The sequence below is a fragment of the Rhodnius prolixus genome, unplaced genomic scaffold (genome assembly GCF_049639745.1).
Source record: "Rhodnius prolixus isolate KJV_2025 unplaced genomic scaffold, Rpr scaffold_8, whole genome shotgun sequence".
NCBI lineage: Eukaryota > Metazoa > Arthropoda > Insecta > Hemiptera > Reduviidae > Rhodnius > Rhodnius prolixus.
The window spans coordinates 26,623,510-26,643,295 of record NW_027411593.1 but is presented as its reverse complement, the minus strand read 5'-3'; the positions used below and the strand labels follow the sequence as shown (position 1 = coordinate 26,643,295).

Genomic DNA, 19,786 nt, shown 5'->3' with positions numbered 1-19,786 from the left:
AAAGCATAATATGCATTGTGGTACTGGGTTCGATTCCCCGGTCTTAGGCCTTGGATTTTATTTAATGGTTAATAAAAGAAATTAGGGAAGGGACTTAGACTCTTACGCGGAGGTCCCGGGTTCGAATCCAGCTGCTGACCCTTAGATTTTCTCTTTCTAGGAGCTTCTTACAGATCACTGTCCGGTGATGGACAGTGTTGTCTGTAACGAGAGAACACTGTCCGGAGGCCGACAGTGCGCTGAAAAAAGCTCCGGGCGCCAATAACCTTAGATGTTGGCGCGCCTCAAATTAAAAAAAATAAATAAAAAAAAGAAATTTACAGTAAAGTATGTTTGCTAGTCTCCTCCGTCCACGACACCTAATTGGTAGTTGGACGTTAAGCCCCGCCTGAAAAATAGGCGATTACTTTACTTTATTTTTACTATTCATTCGATGTTGACGAAGTTCTTTTTAAAAAAAGAGCAGAAATCACTTTTAATTGTTCCGTATTTTCCTGCCTTTCAAAATATAAATATGTACACAAATATTTTTTTTTTTACATTTTATGTTTTATTTCTGGTTTAACTCGTCTTGGATATCAATAAATCTTTGGTTCATCGTGTTTAAGTCTTTTATCAATGGCATTTCTAACTCTTAGTGGATTTTTTTTCATTGCGCAATTCGAGAATTTGTGCTTTGATAGTTAGTAACCTCCAACTATGTGTCATTCACCAATCAACGATCTTCTTAAAGATTGTTGTGCCTACAATACATTCAATCTGACTACAGATTTTTTTGAAAGCAGACTGTTAATTTTTGGCCAGAGAAGCTTTTATCCATAGAAGATTGTTATGCCTGAATTGAAGTTAGTTATTGTTTGCTTAAGTTACAAGAACAGAAATGTAGTGATGTCGTAATACGAGTATGTTGATTTTTGAAGAGAACAGGACTCAGAACTGAATCTTAAAGAACGCCAACTTTAATTATTCTTCTGCAAATATGGGATGAGTTAATACTTACCTCGAATGCAATTAAGGGGGTTTAAAGTTTAAAGTTGTATTTAAGCTTATTTTATAAAAATTTCATTAAGTTTACATTCTTCATGTTTTACGCTATCGAATTCTAGGCTGCGACTAAGTAATCATTAAAGAAAAAACAGTTCCTAATGTTAAATGAGTCGTTTGGTTATTCTGCAGTACATTTAGTCAATAATATTTGGAAATAAGGATTTCAAGATTTACTTTTTTAGTGAGAATTATTGAAACATAGAGTTTGGAATGTTGTCTTGGTTACATAAGTGAAATATATTGGTAAAAAATAAAATTTTAAAAAAAACACTAGAGTAACAAAGTAAAACAAATTATTTAAACTAATCTACTCACTGTTTACTTCATCTAGTGACGGTCCATCGCCACCTAGATCTCTTGGCACACATTCCAATCCTAAACACGCTTGGAGTCCTTTCAAATCACGATGTACCACAAACTGTTGGGAAATTTAAAGTTATTTTATTAGAGAACTTTTATTTATTTATTTTGTTCCTGTTTTATTTTATTTTTTTGGACATTCATAATCTATACAAGCATATATCTGTGAATCTGATGTAAGTAGTTTTCTTGGCTAGATCAACTGATGCAGAGAAGCTGAACCATTAGCAACACTCTCGCTGCAGTTTGTCGATTTACTGTTATAGGAAGTCACAAGGCAAACAGCGTCTCACTCGACGTGCTGGACAATCTAGAAAGTTTTTGAACCAGTGGCTTTGTCCAGAAAGAAGAGAGGATCGATTAATTTTCGATTTCTTTTGAATTTTGATGCTTTGAAATGAAATTTTGAAAACTTCTATGAAGAGTTAGTGTTTGTGGACATAAAATGGTGCATTTCTTAATATTGACGAAGTATTTTTTGATTGGTTTTAACCTTAAAGGTTGTGTTATAACCCAAAAACAAAAATGACGGAAGATGGTAATGCTAGGAAAATATTATATTTTACATAAATTTAAAAAAAAAAATTCTTCAAAATTTCAGTTATATATCCGGAAATAAATTACTGATCACTCTAGCGTAAAATTCGTCAAATTGGCCTCTAACGTTTCCACGCTGAAGTACTGCAAGTTCAACGAACTGTGAATGTCAAGGTATTCTAAATGAGTCTTTTACCAATATTATACCAATTTTATCTTTATTAGTATCTTGAATGTTTGTTTGTAATTTATACAATGAATTGATCGAATAATCTAGTTATTTTCGTAATTCACTTAATTTCAAAGAATATAAGGTAAGTGGGGGGAAGATGCAAGTATCTTCGTGGACCTTCAGGAGGCCCCATTTTTTAAGAAGATACACAATGCATTAACAATTTTAGAATAAGACATGAAAGGTAAAATAGAGAAAAATATTCTTAATTTTAATTTTATAACTTAAACTGTTACTCACCCTATCGCTTAGTTTCCTAGGTAACAATGGTTTGAATAATGTGAGGCTGGCATCCAAAATGGCCGTAGGATTCACCATATGTATTCGTCTTACTCTTTGAGGCAATGCTTTCTAAAAATAAAAATGCTATTTTGAATAATTGATTGTTTTTTTTAATCCCAGTTTATTTTATTTTTAAATTTTGCGTAAGGTAGGGTGAAGGGACCAGTAATTGACTGCTTAAGAAAAAAATCGAGTTTAAGGTAGAATAACTTCCGTTATTTTGGCTCCAGGTGTAGGTTATAAAATTGTACCGCTCCAGTAGGATGTATTTTATTTTATTAATATTTTAAAAGCAGTAAATTCGATCTTTATGTCAACCAAAAATGATTTTTTTTGGAAGTATGTCAATGACCCAGTAATTGACATACCGAATTTTCGGTGGAACCAGTGTTTGACATGGGGTGGGACCAGTAATTGACATACAAATACATTCATGAAACGACATAAGATATGCATTCAAAATCACGTTTAAATCTAAATAAATCACTTAAATCACCTAAATCACTTTTTCAATTGGATTTATAACAAAAATCGGTCTTATTCATAATTAATCAGTTTTTAAATAGGCAAACCTAAATAATCTAATATTTTTCAACATTACGCTATTTTATGCAGTTTTTGACGACCAACCCTTACACAACTGTCCTACTGGACAGTTTTAATTAAGTTCCCCAAGCCAAGACAGGTAATTTGAATAACAGCCCTTACTTTCAATAGTGCCAAGGAGATATTAGCTAACATACATGTTAGATCGTACAAAATGTCTGTCGGCTCGCTTTTATCTCTTTCTCTCAACTCTTCCGCTCTCTTATCCTTTAGTTTCCGCTAAATATTTTGTTACTTAAACCTCTTTTTGGGAATTTTTTTTTGGTACTCACTTTACCAAACTCTCTACTTCCGATTAGACTATGTGGTCACATCCTTGTTTTATCCATTCCGCCTATAACGTTGCTACTGATGGCATCTACGCGTCCTTGGGTTCGCTTTCTAGTGAACAAAATTTCTCCTACGCTTCCCTTCTTTTGGAGCGCTTCGCTAATATTTTCCACAATCTGTGCTGCCAGTGTCATTTGCTTCGAAACCAAACTATCTGAATGTAATTCATTCTTATTTTCTGCATCTAAACAGTATTTGATTGTTTATTATTACTGAGTTACCTCTTGGGCTCATTTATATATACACTGTGTGCACGTTAATCGCGTCCCGCCTCAGGTTGTAAGCATTCGCACTTACAACAGTAATAAATAAATGAAACATCAATGAAAAAAAAACTAGATTAAAAAGTAAGTAATGTGTAACATCACTAAGTCACCAACTTCTCCACTTATGTTTAATTTCGCACCTGGTACTTCTCTTGAGGGAGCTTCATTTTTCCCCTGGCCGTTTTATTTGATGGAATTCTATGGTTCAGCCATTTCCTCCCTTTCTTCTTTGGAATGTGGCAAGGACCCAAAACTGAGGGAGAATGAGAGATTTTCAAACTCCGATAAGTGGGCGTCGTTTTTATCATTCACGTTGGCCGCGTGAAACTGTTCGGCGATCTCGACTATTCCAGTTTGTTGTTCATACATTGTTGTTCTGTACAGAATAATCATTCTGCATGCCCTCTTGAAATAAGGCGTACATTTGCTAATTCATTAATTTAAACATATTTTGTTGGAAGTTTTACTATTTATTTTATGTTGCCGATTTTTATCAATGATTTTATTTTACAATGTATTGAATTTTTAATTATAATAAAATTTATCGACCTATCTTATCATTTTCCCTGGAAGTCAATCACTGGTTTCAAAAAAAAAGCTGTAGGACTAGTAATTGACATACATGTCAATTACTGGGCAGATTGCCGTTTCAAGGACCAGTGATTGACAGCCCCATTTTAATCCTCAATGTTTCTTATAATTAAAAAAAAAACTACATAAATGAAATCTACAAGTAATACTAATTATAACAGAACATTGATAACCACACGAATATATGAACAAATAAACGAAAAATAAGAAAAAAGAAAAATTATTTTCTTATCAATCCTCCTTAGCAACGGCTTGTTTTTTCCTTGATTTTGAACTTTTAACACAAATAACCTTCCACTGATACCAAGGAACCTTCCAATAATTAATATTTTTCTGGAACTGCTGCCTAAAGGCTTCTCAATAACGAAATTGAAAGAATCACCACTAAAAACGGCTCATATCCCTTATAATACCAGTTTATATCTGGTATGTCAATTACTGGTGCCCAGTCAATTACTGGTCCCTTCACCCTAGGAACTTCCGCGTTGCTGTTAGGTTGTTTAAGCAAGAATAAATAAGTTCTTACAATTTATAAATTATACCAGCAGTATGGGCAAGGTTTAGAAATGGCCGACAATTACCATTCTTATTATTAGAGAGAGATAATGCCTTTAAAAGAAGGGTCACCCACCCAAAAAGACCTTCCAGTCTAAATTATTATTAAAATTATTTCAAACAATACTGCATATAAGTATATTTTATAATATTTAAAAAAAGGAATTAATTAAAATAATTAAAAGTTTTGTAATTAAAAAGTTATTCTTGTTATTGGTTTATTCTTTTGTTAAAAATACAATATTATTTATAAAAGGAATAGGATGAAAAAATAATTGCCATTTCAGTCGTGATACATTCATTCTGCCGAGCTTTCGACCTAGGGACTAGGTCATCTTCAGGGCTGTGGAACATATTTACAGATTGTTAACAATGATTCTATTGAAATGAAAATGTATAAAATAACGAAATTTAAGAAAATTATTTATATTTAATATTTTTACATTACAGGGTTGGTGTGTCTTCTGTCTTGTCTGTTCATGGACTGAATGTGATCGGTCTGTGTGATCGATATGTGTTAGGTTGTGTGGAAGTCAGTGTTGCCAATTGTCAAGTATTTTGTAGTAGGTTAGCGAATATGTTGTTTAAATTGTTGGTGTCTGTTTTGAAATTTAGACTGTTTTCTGTCTTAGATATGTATATCATTTCTAGCACTTTCCTTTTTTGTGTGTAGGTTTCTGATTTAAGTGTCTTTGTGTTTGGGAAATCGAAAGTGTGATGATTATCTGTGCCTGAAGATGACCTAGTCCCTAGGTCGAAAGCTCGGCAAAATCAGTCACCAAAAATAATGAACAGCAATCATCAAATGAAGTTAATTTTTAAGTATAAATGTTTAGTTTTACATCATGTCGATTTTATATTTAGTTTATGTTTCACATCAAAATGGTAAGAAGTTAAAAGGATTCGATTTCGATTGTCACTTGATTGAAAGCCATTGAATCCAAAGGTGGACTTTCTTTGAACATCATTTTGCGTTGTGATCAGTTTTACTGCGATATTTGACATGTTTTAGACTCCCTAAGTGTATACAGCTTCGCTGCTAGTTCTGTATTGTTGTTCAGCAATAAAGACTCTTGTAAAAGACTTTTTTTTTAGCTGCCGCCGAAAAACGTATTTTTGGGGGGTTGACGAAAGTTTGTGTTTTTCATCTTTAATAATGTTCTCTCACTGCTGATAGAATTTGAAGGAGGTGTTCTTTAATCTTGTTTTTTTTTGCATAAGATTTTATTACCTGATTCCATTGTCTAGAATTCTGCATTACTTTGTGCTAAAAGAGAGCTTCAGTTTTTTGTATTTGGAACATTGTCAGACTTGCTTTCATATTTAAATCGTTTAATTTCATCTTAATATTTTTTTAAAAAAAAGTAAAATTTAAGTATACAACTTAATTTAACTATTAAAAAACAATTTCAGTACTTACAAAACCAATGTCTGCACACTTCTTAGTCAAACAGATATCATATTTTGTTAACTGGCCAAAGCAAATATTTTTACAGTCGACTATTACTTCTAATCCAAGATGTTCTATGCCTTCTAGCAGCATAATGTCTCCTAACATACTGATCCTTTTTAAAACATATAACGGATCAAAATCATTAGCATCATCGCGTACGTGTGAGAATATTATTACCCGATGGTTGTCATCGGTCATCTTGGGTAGGGCACCTAGCCTCCTGTAAAAATTAAGATAAAATATTTTAAAGAATAGAGATTTGATCAGTAATTAATGAAATGGACTTCCTGGGGAGGTCCAGGGTTCGAGTCCAGAGTCCGGATTTATTTATGTTCCAAGGAAACTGTTCGTTGTGAGTACACTGCGTTTTGTAGTGCAAGAATCATTGTTCGGAACGGTAATTTAATTACCATTTAAGATGAACATCCTAAAGAGCAGCGGAGATTCAACAATAGACGACAATACCTAGGCCACAAACTATACGAGAGCTACCAATCATAATATACTTTAATCATTAACATAAGTATTTTGTTGCAAAGAGTATTTAACAGTTTAATTCAGCACATGAAGTAAACACTATATCTCTCTTTACCAGGTGTTCTAACAAGTAAGTAGACTTTAATATAACCCTTTGTTTGTTGGGAATCAAGCAAGTATTATTAGATTTAGCTTACGAGCTTTGCCAGCATTATGGGAGTTCTTGGGCCAAGACTTAAGTGAAAATAGTTTACACAAGTGTTTAACAAACTAAAGGGGAAATAACTTAGTTTAAAAGTGGCTACAGTGTCAATAGTGGGAACAAAATAACTACATAATGATTTTCCGAGAAGTCAGAGTCTACTGTGTTTGTAAATCATTTATTGAATTCAATTCGAATGTAGAATATTCAGTTCTCCAAATGAATCAGCTTTAAATAAAATCTATCGTAAAATCACTTATTTATTTGACTTTTAACTCTTTTAACTGAAATTTTATCAATATTCACAATATTTAATTATATCCTTTAATATTTATTAACTTATAATGGCCCCTCTGCGCTAGAGGTACTGCTGGGGTTGCCTCCACTTCAGTTTGTTATTCAGGCGGAGGCAAGGGCTAGCGCGCACAGACTAGCGAGAAATGGACAATGGAGGCGCATTAGCTCCTCTATAGACATGGACTCTATAGACACCTCTATAGGTCATAGACATGGTTGGGGACAAAGCCTGTCCTAGATGCAGTTTCTAGACTCCGTTTCAGGTGATCCTCAGATCGAGGAATGAATGGAGAGTAAACTGGACAGAACAGTGCCAGAAGAGAGTCATGTGGTTTACGGATGGCTCCAAGATGGCCTGCGGGACCGGAACTGGAGTGTATGAGGCTAAACCTAAGGTACTCATTGAGAGTACTCTTGGGAGATATGCCACCGTCTTTCAGGCCGAGGTTTTTGCCATTAAAGCTTCCGCTGGGGAAAATCTGCGAATGGATCTTAGAAATAGGGAGATTTGCATTTTTTTTCGGATAGTCAAGCGGCACTGAAGGCCCTCTCTTCCTTCAGAATTACCTCTTCCCTGGTCTGGGAATGTAAAAAGGCCCTAGTTCAACTGGCTCGGCACAACAAAGTCCGATTGGAATGGGTGCCGGGCCATTTGGGGATCAAGGGGAATGAAATAGCTGATCAGTTGGCCAGAAATGGAGCTAGTACTCCTTTCACTGGTCCGGAACCAGTCCTGGGGATCACTAAGGGTGCAGTTCGTGAGGCTCTCAGAGATTGGATCTGGAGAGAATATGAAAAGTACTGGGTGATGCTTCCTGGGGTCCAAACACAGCAAGAGAGTTATGCCCTGGTTGTGCAAACAAAGAACCAAAGTAACTTCTAGGTTTGGGCAGGAATCAGATCACTCTAATTACAGGCCTATTCACAGGGCACGGAAGGTTCAAAAAGCACCTGCACAAGATAGGGCTTATTAGCTCGGAACCATTGTGCAAATTGTGCCAGGAGGAAGAGGAAACGGCCTCTCACCTGTTGTTCGATTGCGTTGCAATTGAGAGACTGCGCTACGACATCTTTGGTACCTTGAGACCAAAGGAGATTATAGCGCAGAAGGAACTGGTAGGGAAAGCTCTCGACCTTCTTAGAAGGGGAGGTTTCACCTATTAGATTTAATGGGAAGGCACAATAAGTCTCTTGTGGCTGCAGTGCCGTGGGGCTTGGGTCCCGCCCCGTCATTTTAAATCTAATCTAAAAATCTATAATGACCACTATTTGAAAACTTAGTATCTATTCTTATAAATTGAACGGCGGAAAAGGAACGGTGATTAAAACGAGTCCAACCCAACTGCAGTGTTAAAGGATCCATAGTTCTTGACAGTTACAACTCAATTTTAAGTACAGACAACTCTTTTAAGCCAACAACCGCCAGCAGCAAATGAAGCACCTCCAAGCGACAAGCAGCACATGGAGTCGTGAATGAAGCAAACTGACACCAGCAACATGAGTTGAAATTTTTCGATACTTCGAGTTGCGATGTGCGATATTGAGACTAAGTTTTAACGAACTGCACCCACTCTATTGAATATTTTATTAATGCTGGATGGAAAAACAAAATAAGTATTGTACAGTGTAATAATAAAAAGTTAGCAGTTGAAAATTGGCAGACTCACAAATTCGACCCGGTTGTTTCGTCACCAATATATTTATGTCATTCCATTTGTTTTTCATTAGTTATAAAAACCGGTGTTGAACTAATGACGCACGAGACAAAGTCTTACAGAAATGTTCTCAATCATAATCCCATTCTTTCATCTTACAACTAAAATAAGAAACACATTGCAAACTATTTAATAAACTGCAAGAAAAAGTACAACCTGATTGTTAAATATTTTAAAGAAAGAATAAAACAAATTTTAATGAGTAATGAGGGTAAATGCATTTCAGAATTACTTAAATTTGTCTTAATTGAACACTTGTTAAATAAATCACCAAAGACGGACAGAATAACCTTTCTTAACTTGGCTGTTATCAATCAAGTCCCTTACGAAATAGCCATAAAAGCAATCGTTTTGAAATCACTTTTTTAAATGTTAAGTGTGGAGTTTCATTCGTTAATTAACCTTGGAAGATTCAGGAGTTGAGAATAGTGAATTATAATGGCCAATTTATGTAGTTATTTATTCCATCTTGGTATTATTTTTAGCCCAGAGATGTAAGAAATTAGTTCACTCAATTTGTAAACCTTGTTTTGACACTTTTTTAAGAGAAAAAAACCACTTGGGATTCACTCAAAATGAATCTGTTTAGATTAAATTACTGTGCTGATACCACAGAACAGAGAGCTGTAACGAGCTCCTAAATAAATAAAAATTAAAAAAAAAAAAAAATCTAAGGGCAGGTAGGATCGAACCCAGTATCTCTGGTGCAAGTCCAGAGATTTTTAAGTTCATGCAAAAAAAAAAAACGCTAAAGAATACAAAATTTAGTTACTAAAACGGAACTTCCGAGGAACCGATTTCTTTAAAATTAAAAAAAAAAAATTTTAACTCTCTTTATTTAATTTACAACCGCCTATTGGCTACAAGTAAATCGGATTTCAATATATATACAAACATGGCTTGAAAGATCTGAATGAGGGCCATCCACGATAACTATCAAGAGTCGGCTAACCACAAGATGCCGTTAAAGTGAATACGAAGGATACCCTTTTCTATCATGCGATCAGGTGATCGATCAGGCCATCGACGCTTCAGTCTTTGGCAAGGATTTGAGGGAAGAGTAGTTTGGGATAGATTGTTTATGAGCGGGTTGAAGTGTTGGGAAAGTTTGGAATGAAATTTGGTGCGAACGGGATTTGGCTAGGTCAAGGACAAAAGGGATTTTTAGGTCACAGTTTGGATGGTGTGATTGCTTACGTAAAAAGGAACGTTAAGGATTTTCGATTGAAGGGATTGGATGCGGTTGAGATTGGAACGCTTTGCAGTACCGTACAGTTCCAAGTCCGTATGTCTAGATTGGGGGCTAGTAGAGCTGTGTAGATTTTCTTTTTGTTGGTAATAAACAATTTGGAGCGTTTGTCGAGGAGTCTTTTGGTCATTCGATTACTTAAGTAAAATTCCTGTCGCTTGAGTCGAGTATAGGGGTTCCAAGTAAGGCGCTTGTCGAGGAAAAGTCCAAGAAAACGCACCTTATCTACCGGAAGAATAGGAATATGGTTCAGATAGATTAATGGGAGTAAAGGTTATGTAATGAGAAATTTTAAATTTTAATTACGTATTAAATTCCTACTAAATTCAATTATCAGGCCACTCATTGACGCTTAAATGAACTTAAGAGGGAAGCTTAAACCACTTATACCTCATAATTGCCTTAAGAAACTAGTATTGTCCGGGGAAGTAATTCTATACGAGTTTTAGCTCAACATGTGGGGGCAATGAGCACACGAAATGTACGAAAAACTGGTTGGAGTCGTTTTTGTAGTATTTAAAACTCGAGCTAGTGAAGTGGTACAGTTACAGGTGGGCTAGTTTTAACTCAAATCTTATTTAAAGTAAAAATATTAAATTAATTCTTTCTTTCATTTTCCATTTTTGTGTTATATTGCTTAAAAAACTTTCGCATCCAATTCTTAAGAATCTGCTATTTCGAATCCATATAACCGGTACTTAGAAAACGAAAAATCTGCGTAATCCAAACGCATAAGTTAGTTTCTCTTACTAAATGAAGAGTCCAGAGATGCGTTGGCTTAACTCACTTTTATTTACTAATAAAAATTGAAAGTCAATAAAATAAAATTTTATGAATACTTACATAACTTTAAAACTGGTTTTAAATGATTGATGCATCGGATCTCTATGTGTAAATACTTCTGGTACTAGTATCTTGCTAGTGAAGTACATATCCAGATTTTCTTTAGCTCGTTCAACGCTATTCTTGCATAAAATTAAATAATTTTCTAACCATTCATCCACTTGGACGTTCAACAGTTCTGAAAACAAACGGAAAATAAAACAACAAATTAATTTACACAGTCGAATATTTCTTAACTAATCCACCATAATAAATAAAGACATAAAAAAAATCAAGGTAAACATAACTTTCTTTTCAGTTTATATAAATAGTCTCTCAAGATATAGAATACATAATTCACGAATAAATACAGAGTGCATATAATTACTAGCCTATAAACAAAGATTATACGAGAGGTTTTGTTTTTATGAAAGATGGTTAAATAATAGTTGATAATTGTTTGTTATTATATAATAGTAATACTCTGAACATTGTTACAGACAGACACATGTAAAGTATGTTATAATAATTTAATACGCTCTGTGAACGCATATTAAGTACGTATTAGTAAACACAGGTTTTATTATCTGCAGTTATTGTGGTTTTATTAATTTCAAAAATGTAATGTATTTATACAAATTTAATGTTTGAATAAAAAATTGTATATAATTCTGAAGGAGCTAAAATTCAAGAAATGATAACAAAACTTGTATATCGGAGTCTCAGGATACTCATGCATTATTTTTTGTTTCTACAAATATGATTGTAGTTTGCTCCAGCTGTTTCAGGAGTTCAGTAGCCGCACTTTAAGCGGCTTTCTTTCAGAATAGTGAGTTACTGTTATAAGTACTCTTAAATTTTGTTTCTACAAATATGATTGTAGTTTGCTCCAGCTGTTTCAGGAGTTCAGTAGCCGCACTTTAAGCGGCTTTCTTTCAGAATAGTGAGTTACTGTTATAAGTACTCTTAAATTTTGTTTCTACAAATATGATTGTAGTTTGCTCCAGCTGTTTCAGGAGTTCAGTAGCCGCACTTTAAGCGGTTTTCTTTCAGATTAGCAAGTTACTGTTACCAGTACTCTTAATAGTTGTATCTACAAATATGATTGTAGTTTGCTCCAGCTGTTTCAGGAGTTCAGTAGCCGCACTTTAAGCGGCTTTCTTTCAGAATAGTGAGTTACTGTTATAAGTACTCTTAAATTTTGTTTCTACAAATATGATTGTAGTTTGCTCCAGCTGTTTCAGGAGTTCAGTAGCCGCACTTTAAGCGGTTTTCTTTCAGATTAGCAAGTTACTGTTACCAGTACTCTTAATAGTTGTATCTACAAATATGATTGTAGTTTGCTCCAGCTGTTTCAGGAGTTCAGTAGCCGCACTTTAAGCGGTTTTCTTTCAGAATAGTGAGTTACTGTTATAAGTACTCTTAAATTTTGTTTCTACAAATATGATTGTAGTTTGCTCCAGCTGTTTCAGGAGTTCAGTAGCCGCACTTTAAGCGGTTTTCTTTCAGATTAGCAAGTTACTGTTACCAGTACTCTTAATAGTTGTATCTACAAATGATTGTAGTTTGCTCCAGCAGTTTCAGGAGTTCAGTAGCCAGTTACCCCAGTATAAGATTTTACATCTTCATAATCGTCCAGAGATTTTGGAGTATTTCATTGAATTAATCTTTTTGCTTCGTTAATGCCTCTTGATTTTGACTAGATAATCAATCGCTTTTATATTTTTCCTGCTTCCGTATCGTGAACTTTTTACTTTTACTTTGACGTAATCCTTTCATTTACATATTTCCAATCTTCACTTCCTTAATGATCTGTTTTATGATTAGCGAAGCCCCTCTTACTTCTGTTAATGTGTCTAAGTATCAGATTATTCGTAAAAGTAGTAGTTGCGGTAAGTTCACGGTTTTTTATTTGCACTTCAAATAGGTTAAAGCATGCGCTAGCATTTTACCGTCTTAATTTGTTCGAATAGTTTAGGTTTTTTGCTACTTAACTCTCGGACAATCCAATCGTATTTTATAGTGCCTCTCCATGTAATTTTTTGAATACTTTAGTTGTATTCTTCGTCTTGCTTTTCATCAGAGACCTTTCGGCTTATGAGGACATGGCATTGCGTAAGTGATTCCTCATTCAGGCGCCTAGCTTACCTTGATGGTTAATGCTTTAATCCACAGGACTTACGAACATCCCTAAAATGATTCGTGGTTTTGATCTGGTCAAATAGCACCTATTCCGTTGTTCGGCTCATAGCTAAAGGATCAAGGGGATAAGGAAACTAAAGAGGAGCCTACTCTTGCTGTTAATAGGATTAATACCAACATTAATTAGATAATATAGGCGTTCCTCAAAGAGTGATCCTAATTTCTTGTAGGAGTTAACTTTAGTGGTTCAAGTCACTAAATGGTAAACTGAAAGCAAATAGTTTAATTTCCTTCAGTTTATCAAGACAGAAGCGATAATTAACGATGTTTGACATGATTTTGGAATTGTTTCATCCACATTCTAAAATAAATTCTCCGTTGTTCACAACTTGAAAGAAAAGTTTGTCTACGTGATTGTATAAATTTCAGAGCCACCCACTTAATCGAAGACATACAATCCGTCATATGTCTGTCTAGCACATTTAGTGCGCTGTAATTTCAGCTACCTATCATGCTATATTGAAAAACACAAATACTTTTTTGTTGCGAAAATCCTATCACCGATCGAATAGGTACTTTAAGCGTCATTTTAATGGAAATATAGACCATCGTTCATTAAATTAATAATGTTGTACAAATTCTTAGATATAGGTTTCATGATTGGGTCATTCTTTCTGAATATATTGTATTTAGTTCCAGTTTTAGCACGCTTTTGAGGAATGTGAGAGTATATGGATTCGAATCTAGGTAGCGTTTTCTCTTTAAATAAATCCTTAACGTCATTATCCAGTTGTTGGAGAGGATAGTCTGATTAAAAAGACATCGTCATTAGGAATGCTACAGGCAACCATGTCCACCAATGTTAACTGTAAAATAGACCAGTAAAATATAAACATAAATAAAATATATACGTATAACTTATCCCATTTGTTACAATATAATAATATATAATATATTATTATAACAATAATAATGCATAAAGAAAAAAAATTATTTGTAGCAAATATAATATTAGGCAACCGGAAATAATCTAGGCAATTTCCTCTTATTAAAGTGTAACACAATGCCCTAATTATTTTAATAAACTTTTATTTCTTTGATATTTATAGCATATAAAAAGTTCAAACTTATAATTACTTGAATTATATTTAACTTTAAAACAATTTATTTCGTAATCGTTACTATTTAAAGATTATTAGCTCTGCGTATTGAAATGGGAAAGGAATCGATATTTATTGCAATCTGTTTCCAAATCGTTCTCCCCTTTATTTATTTACTAAATAACTTTTCTTGAAAAGCGATTTAATGGAGGTTCTTATTATTTACATTTTGTTCGCAAAAGTTAATCATAAAATTATATAAAGAAAATATTTAGATTTAAGTATTGACTAAATGTAACTTAGCTATAGCACAATTTACCTGTGACAACTGAATGAGAATATTATTAATGAATTCTTTGTAAACTGTTAACCAAATTGTAAAATATAACCTGATTGGTAATTTTGGTTGGAAAGTTTCTCTTAGTGATAAACCTTTCCAACACACGAAAGAAACCGAGATATAAAATTCTGGCAATGGAGTTATTGTACAATATTTTCATTCCATTCAATGGTGTGAACTGTGAGAGAACGAAAAGCTCAAGTGGCAATAATTTCAAACTTAGAAAAAGAAAAAGCCTGTTGAAATTAATGAGGCTCAAAAAGTTTTATGAAAGTTGAAGAACAATTCCAAGCCCAAACTAATTATTTAGTTAAAATAGAATATTTTACTTTTAAATTAATAAAATTTAAATTAAACTAATTAATTTATTAATTTAATATTAATTAATTTAAATTTATTTATTTTAATTATTATTAAATTAATTATTTATTAATTAATTTAAATTTATTTATTTTAATTATTATTAAATTAATTATTTATTAATTAATTTAAATTTATTTATTTTAATTATTATTAAATTAATTATTTATTAATTAATATAAATTTATTTATTTTAATTATTATTAAATTAATTAATTGGCGTTACTTCCTCTATTTCCGGTTTAGCAACGTCTTAGCGTTGCGTCACGCATTAGCGTGACAAAGTGGGTCTGACATTGGTTCACTGCTCATTGCGCAGAATCAAGAAAATTCTAACAGTTTTAAAGGCAGTAGCTGAGCATTTAAAAAAAAACTGAATACAGAAATTGAAAATAATATAAAAAATGATGATTCCACATGTTAAACGGAGTTTAGGTGCGGTTTGTATTGATTAAAGGCGAAAAGAGGTTTTTTTTCCAAAACAACCTTAGGGTTTTTCTCCCCAAGGAGCTAAGGCAAATAAAAAGGGTTCAATGAAAACATCTTGCATAGATGGGATTGAAAAAATAACTGCCATTTCAGTCTAGTAAAATTTATTTTGCCGAGTGTTGGAACCCCAACTTCACTTTGCTGCATAATTGAACAGCTACATAATTTTTGTAAATAGAAAAAAAATAATTTTTATATGTACATATGATTGCTTATCAAAGAAAAATAAAAAAGGAAAAGAGGCAAATAGCCCATTTTAAAAAGTCTTTCTCAAGACTCTGGAATGGCAGTGTGGTTCTTTGGACGGTACAGAGATAGCGACGCAGTCGCGACGCCAGGGCGCAGCACGGTCGACTTCGCTATAAAAAGGGCAGAATCGGCCGTGTCTGCATCAGTCCAAGATAATTTTTCAACGGGAAAACATCCACAATAGCTACCTTAGCTGGAAGATTGCTGACTGGGCCTTACTCTCAACCTGGATCTCTGTACCGGCCAAAGGACCTCACTGTCCGGACCAGAACAAAAAATCGATCACTTAACCCCTGTATTGTGAAGAAAGAAGAAAGAAGGAAGTGCAGCACACGAGACGCCTTGGTTTACCAGCTACGAAGGCGAGCCGAACGCCAGCGCTGCCGCAGTGCGAGACAAGAGCGAGGACCAAGCCCAGCACACGAGCCGCTGCAGTTCGCCAGCTACGGAGGCAAGCCAAATCACCAGCGCTGCCACAGTGTGAGATACGAGCGAGGACCAGGCCAATTGGTACCGGGGTTTATCGGGGTGCTGGCCACACTGCCGGGGCTCCCAAAGCCGGTTGACTGGTATTAGCGAACGGCCCTTTTCAGGGCCTCTCACATCACTTTTGCTGTGGCCTCGCGCTGGGAGCAAGCCATTCTCGGAGCGGCGCAGTCACTTCAACCAACAGTGTGAACGGCCCTTTTCAGGGCCACCCAACTGTACGGCTACCCCGCTGGGGAGCGCCATAGGCGAGTCAAGCGCCGACACATTTTTTTGTGAACGGTCCTTTTCAGGGCCATCCAGTCACTTGTACCTGCGAGCGGTGAGAAGAAGAGCTTGTATACTGGACTTCATCCCTCGGCCGCATTAGTATACAACAATTGGTGACCCCGACGTGATGACGGAAGCGAGGGACGCACCGCTCGAGCCTGCACCGGACACAGAGGCTGTAAGCCTCGTGAAGTTACCCCAGTTCTGGGAGGAAAATCCAGCATTATGGTTTCTACAAATCGAAGCTCTATTTGGGGCCTACAAGATCAAGAGCGAGGCTGGACGATTTCAAGCCCTGGTTGGTCAGCTACCATATCAGGTGCTTACACAAATAGCCGGCTCAGTGCAGTCACCTGGTCCAGTGCCTTACACGTCAACGAAGGAAAAACTGATCGCTATCTACAGTCAAAGCCAGGAGAGAAGGATACTAAGGCTTCTGGAACAAACACAGCTTGGCGACATGACTCCTTCACAGCTGTTGCGACAAATGCAAAACCAAGCGGGTACAGCGATGTCGGACGGCGTCTTACGTACCGTTTGGCTGCGAGCACTACCGCAGAGAGTGAGAGGGATTCTAGCCGCTATTGAACAGGACGACCTAGACAAGTTGGCCACTGTGGCAGACAAGGTAATGGAGGTAGACTCCAATACCTCTGTTCACGCTGTGAGGGATACTGACGGCGACAGACTTGCTCGACTGGAGAAGCAACTGCAAGATTTGCACGAGCAATTTTCTTCATTGGCCACTACCATTCAGCGCAGCAACCGTGGAAGAAGTAGGTCCCGTAACCGTGACCAAGGAGCTCCCAAGGATGGGTATTGCTACTACCACCACAAGTTCGGGGAGAAGGCCACAAAGTGCAAGAAACCTTGCAAATGGGAGACCACCAGCCAGCCGTCAACAAATGGGACGCGGTAGACGGGAAGGCGGAAGCCGCTACCGCTAATAAATTCCGCCGTCTCTTCGTCACTGACATAAAAACAGGGACAAGATACCTGGTGGACACTGGCGCGGCGATATCCATCATCCCCAACTGTAACAAGGCCAGGGAACGAGACTCAGGATTCAGCCTGTATGCGGCTAACGGCACTCCAATCCCAACTTATGGAGAGCAAAGGAAGAGCTTGGATCTTGGCTTACGCCGACTGTTCGTGTGGGATTTCATCGTGGCCAACGTCACGCAGCACATACTTGGGGCAGACTTTCTCGCCGGAAGCAATCTGGTGGTTGATTTGGCCCAGCGCTGTCTAATAGACCGGACCACAGGACTCGCAACTATAGGGTCCATTGAAGTCGTGGAGCTACTAGAGCTATCTACTGTACCACCGCACGTACCATTTAGGGAGTTGCTGCTACAGTTCCCTACTTTAACGAAGGTTGGCTCACATAAGGTACGACAAAACAACGGGATATTTCATCACATTGAAACTACAGGGCCTCCCGTATGCAGCAGGGCGCGCAGATTGCCGCCAGGCAAGTATCAAGCTGTCAAGGAGGAGTTCCAGCAAATGATGAACGACGGCATCTGCCGGCCATCCAAGAGCCCATGGGCCAGCCCACTGCATGTGGTTGAGAAGAAGGATGGAACATTGCGACCTTGCGGTGACTACCGCCTGCTGAATAGCAAGACCGTGCCAGACCGATACAATGTGCCTAACTTGCACGACTTCACGATTCAGTTATACGGCACTAAGATTTACTCGGCTCTGGATATAAACAAGGCGTACCATCATATACCAGTGGCGGAAGAAGACATTCCGAAGACGGCTATAATCACACCGTTTGGCCTATTCGAGTTCGTCAAGATGACGTTCGGTCTAAGAAACGCAGCCCAGACCTTTCAGCGATACATGGACCACCTTTTTAGGGACCTACCATTCGTGTTCGTCTACGTAGACGATATACTCATTGCGTCCAAGGATGAGCGAGAACACGAAGCCCACCTAAAAGTAGTGTTCCAGCGGCTGAGTGAGCGAGGGCTGACGCTAAGGACTGATAAATGTGTACTGGGACAACCGACAGTCAGCTTCTTGGGGTACACCGTGTCACCAGACGGGATCTGCCCACTCCAGGAGAAGGTGAAAGCTATTCGGGAACTACCAAAACCAGCCACCATCTATGATCTAAGGAGATTTCTTGGGATGGTAAACTTCTACAGGAAGTGCCTTCCCAACGCAGCCACCACCCAGAGAGAGCTCAACAAATATCTCCACCACGCTAAACGCAGGGATAAGACGCCTATAGTGTGGTCGAGGGAAGCAGAAGCGGCTTACGAGAAGACCAAGGAGGACCTTGCGAATGCAGCATGCATAGCACATCCTTCACCGGACTCTCAGCTATCAGTAGCTTGTGACGCCAGCAACATCGGCATGGGAGCAGTGCTACAGCAACAGGAAGAGGGCACACTACAGCCGCTAGGGTTCTTCTCTAAAGCGTTCAACAAGGCGCAACAAAACTACAGCACCTACGACCGAGAGCTTCTGGCAGTGTATGAGGCAATACGCTACTTCAGACCCATGATTGAGGGCAGGCACATCCTAATATACACCGACCACAAGCCACTAACCTACGCAATGCTACAGAGCAATAAGACCTTGTGTCCCAGGAGATTACGGCACTTGAACTACATCTCTCAATTCTCCACGGATATACGCTACCAGCGGGGAGAGGACAACACCGTGGCTGATGCTTTATCGAGGATTGCGGAGGTAACTGTACTGAACAACTTTCAGAACCTAGCTGAAGCTCAGAAACGGGACGAAGAAATCGATACCCAAGAGAAAAGGGAGACTCTTCGCCTCCAGCTAGTTCCGGTACCTGGTGCAGAGTGCAGTCTTTTCTGCGAGACCACAAAGGGAACACCCAGGCCATACGTACCAGGGGAATTAAGGAAGCCAATCTACGAGAATCTGCACAGCCTTAGCCATCCAGGGATCAGAGCATCAAGGAAGCTGGTGACCGCTAGATTCTTCTGGCCAAACATGGAAAAGGACGTAGCATATTGGGCAAAACACTGCATACCCTGTCAACGGGCCAAGGTCAACCGACACACCTCGACATCGCTTGGGTCCTTCATGCCGTCCAAGAAATTTGAACACGTTCACCTAGACTTAGTCGGACCACTCCCACCATCAGACGGGAAAGAATATCTCCTGACAATGGTCGACCGAGCGACCGGGTGGCCGGAAGCGATACCTCTGACTAGCATCACCGCTACCGCTGTGGCAGAGGCCTTCTATCGCCACTGGATAGCTCGATATGGAGTACCAGTCCGCCTAACAACTGATAGAGGAAGGCAATTCGAGTCGACGCTGTTCAACCAGCTAGC

General features: G+C 37.4%; 2 protein-coding genes across 6 annotated transcripts in view; one reads left to right on the top strand and one right to left on the bottom strand.

The window, feature by feature from the left end:
• Window positions 1-19,786, top strand: part of nAChRalpha1 (nicotinic acetylcholine receptor alpha1) — a 389,306-nt gene that overhangs the window by 302,969 nt on the left and 66,551 nt on the right. The window lies entirely within an intron of this gene.
• LOC141451058 (retinol-binding protein pinta-like) overlaps window positions 1-19,786 on the bottom strand; it is a 71,495-nt gene that overhangs the window by 14,047 nt on the left and 37,662 nt on the right. For both annotated transcript variants that reach the window (XM_074122084.1, XM_074122085.1), the window contains 4 exons: window positions 11,043-11,220; window positions 6,227-6,479; window positions 2,417-2,527; window positions 1,363-1,465 (listed from right to left, as the gene is read on the bottom strand). In XM_074122084.1, the coding sequence (XP_073978185.1) occupies window positions 1,363-1,465; window positions 2,417-2,527; window positions 6,227-6,479; window positions 11,043-11,220 (645 nt within the window). The remainder of the gene's footprint in view (window positions 1-1,362; window positions 1,466-2,416; window positions 2,528-6,226; window positions 6,480-11,042; window positions 11,221-19,786) is intronic.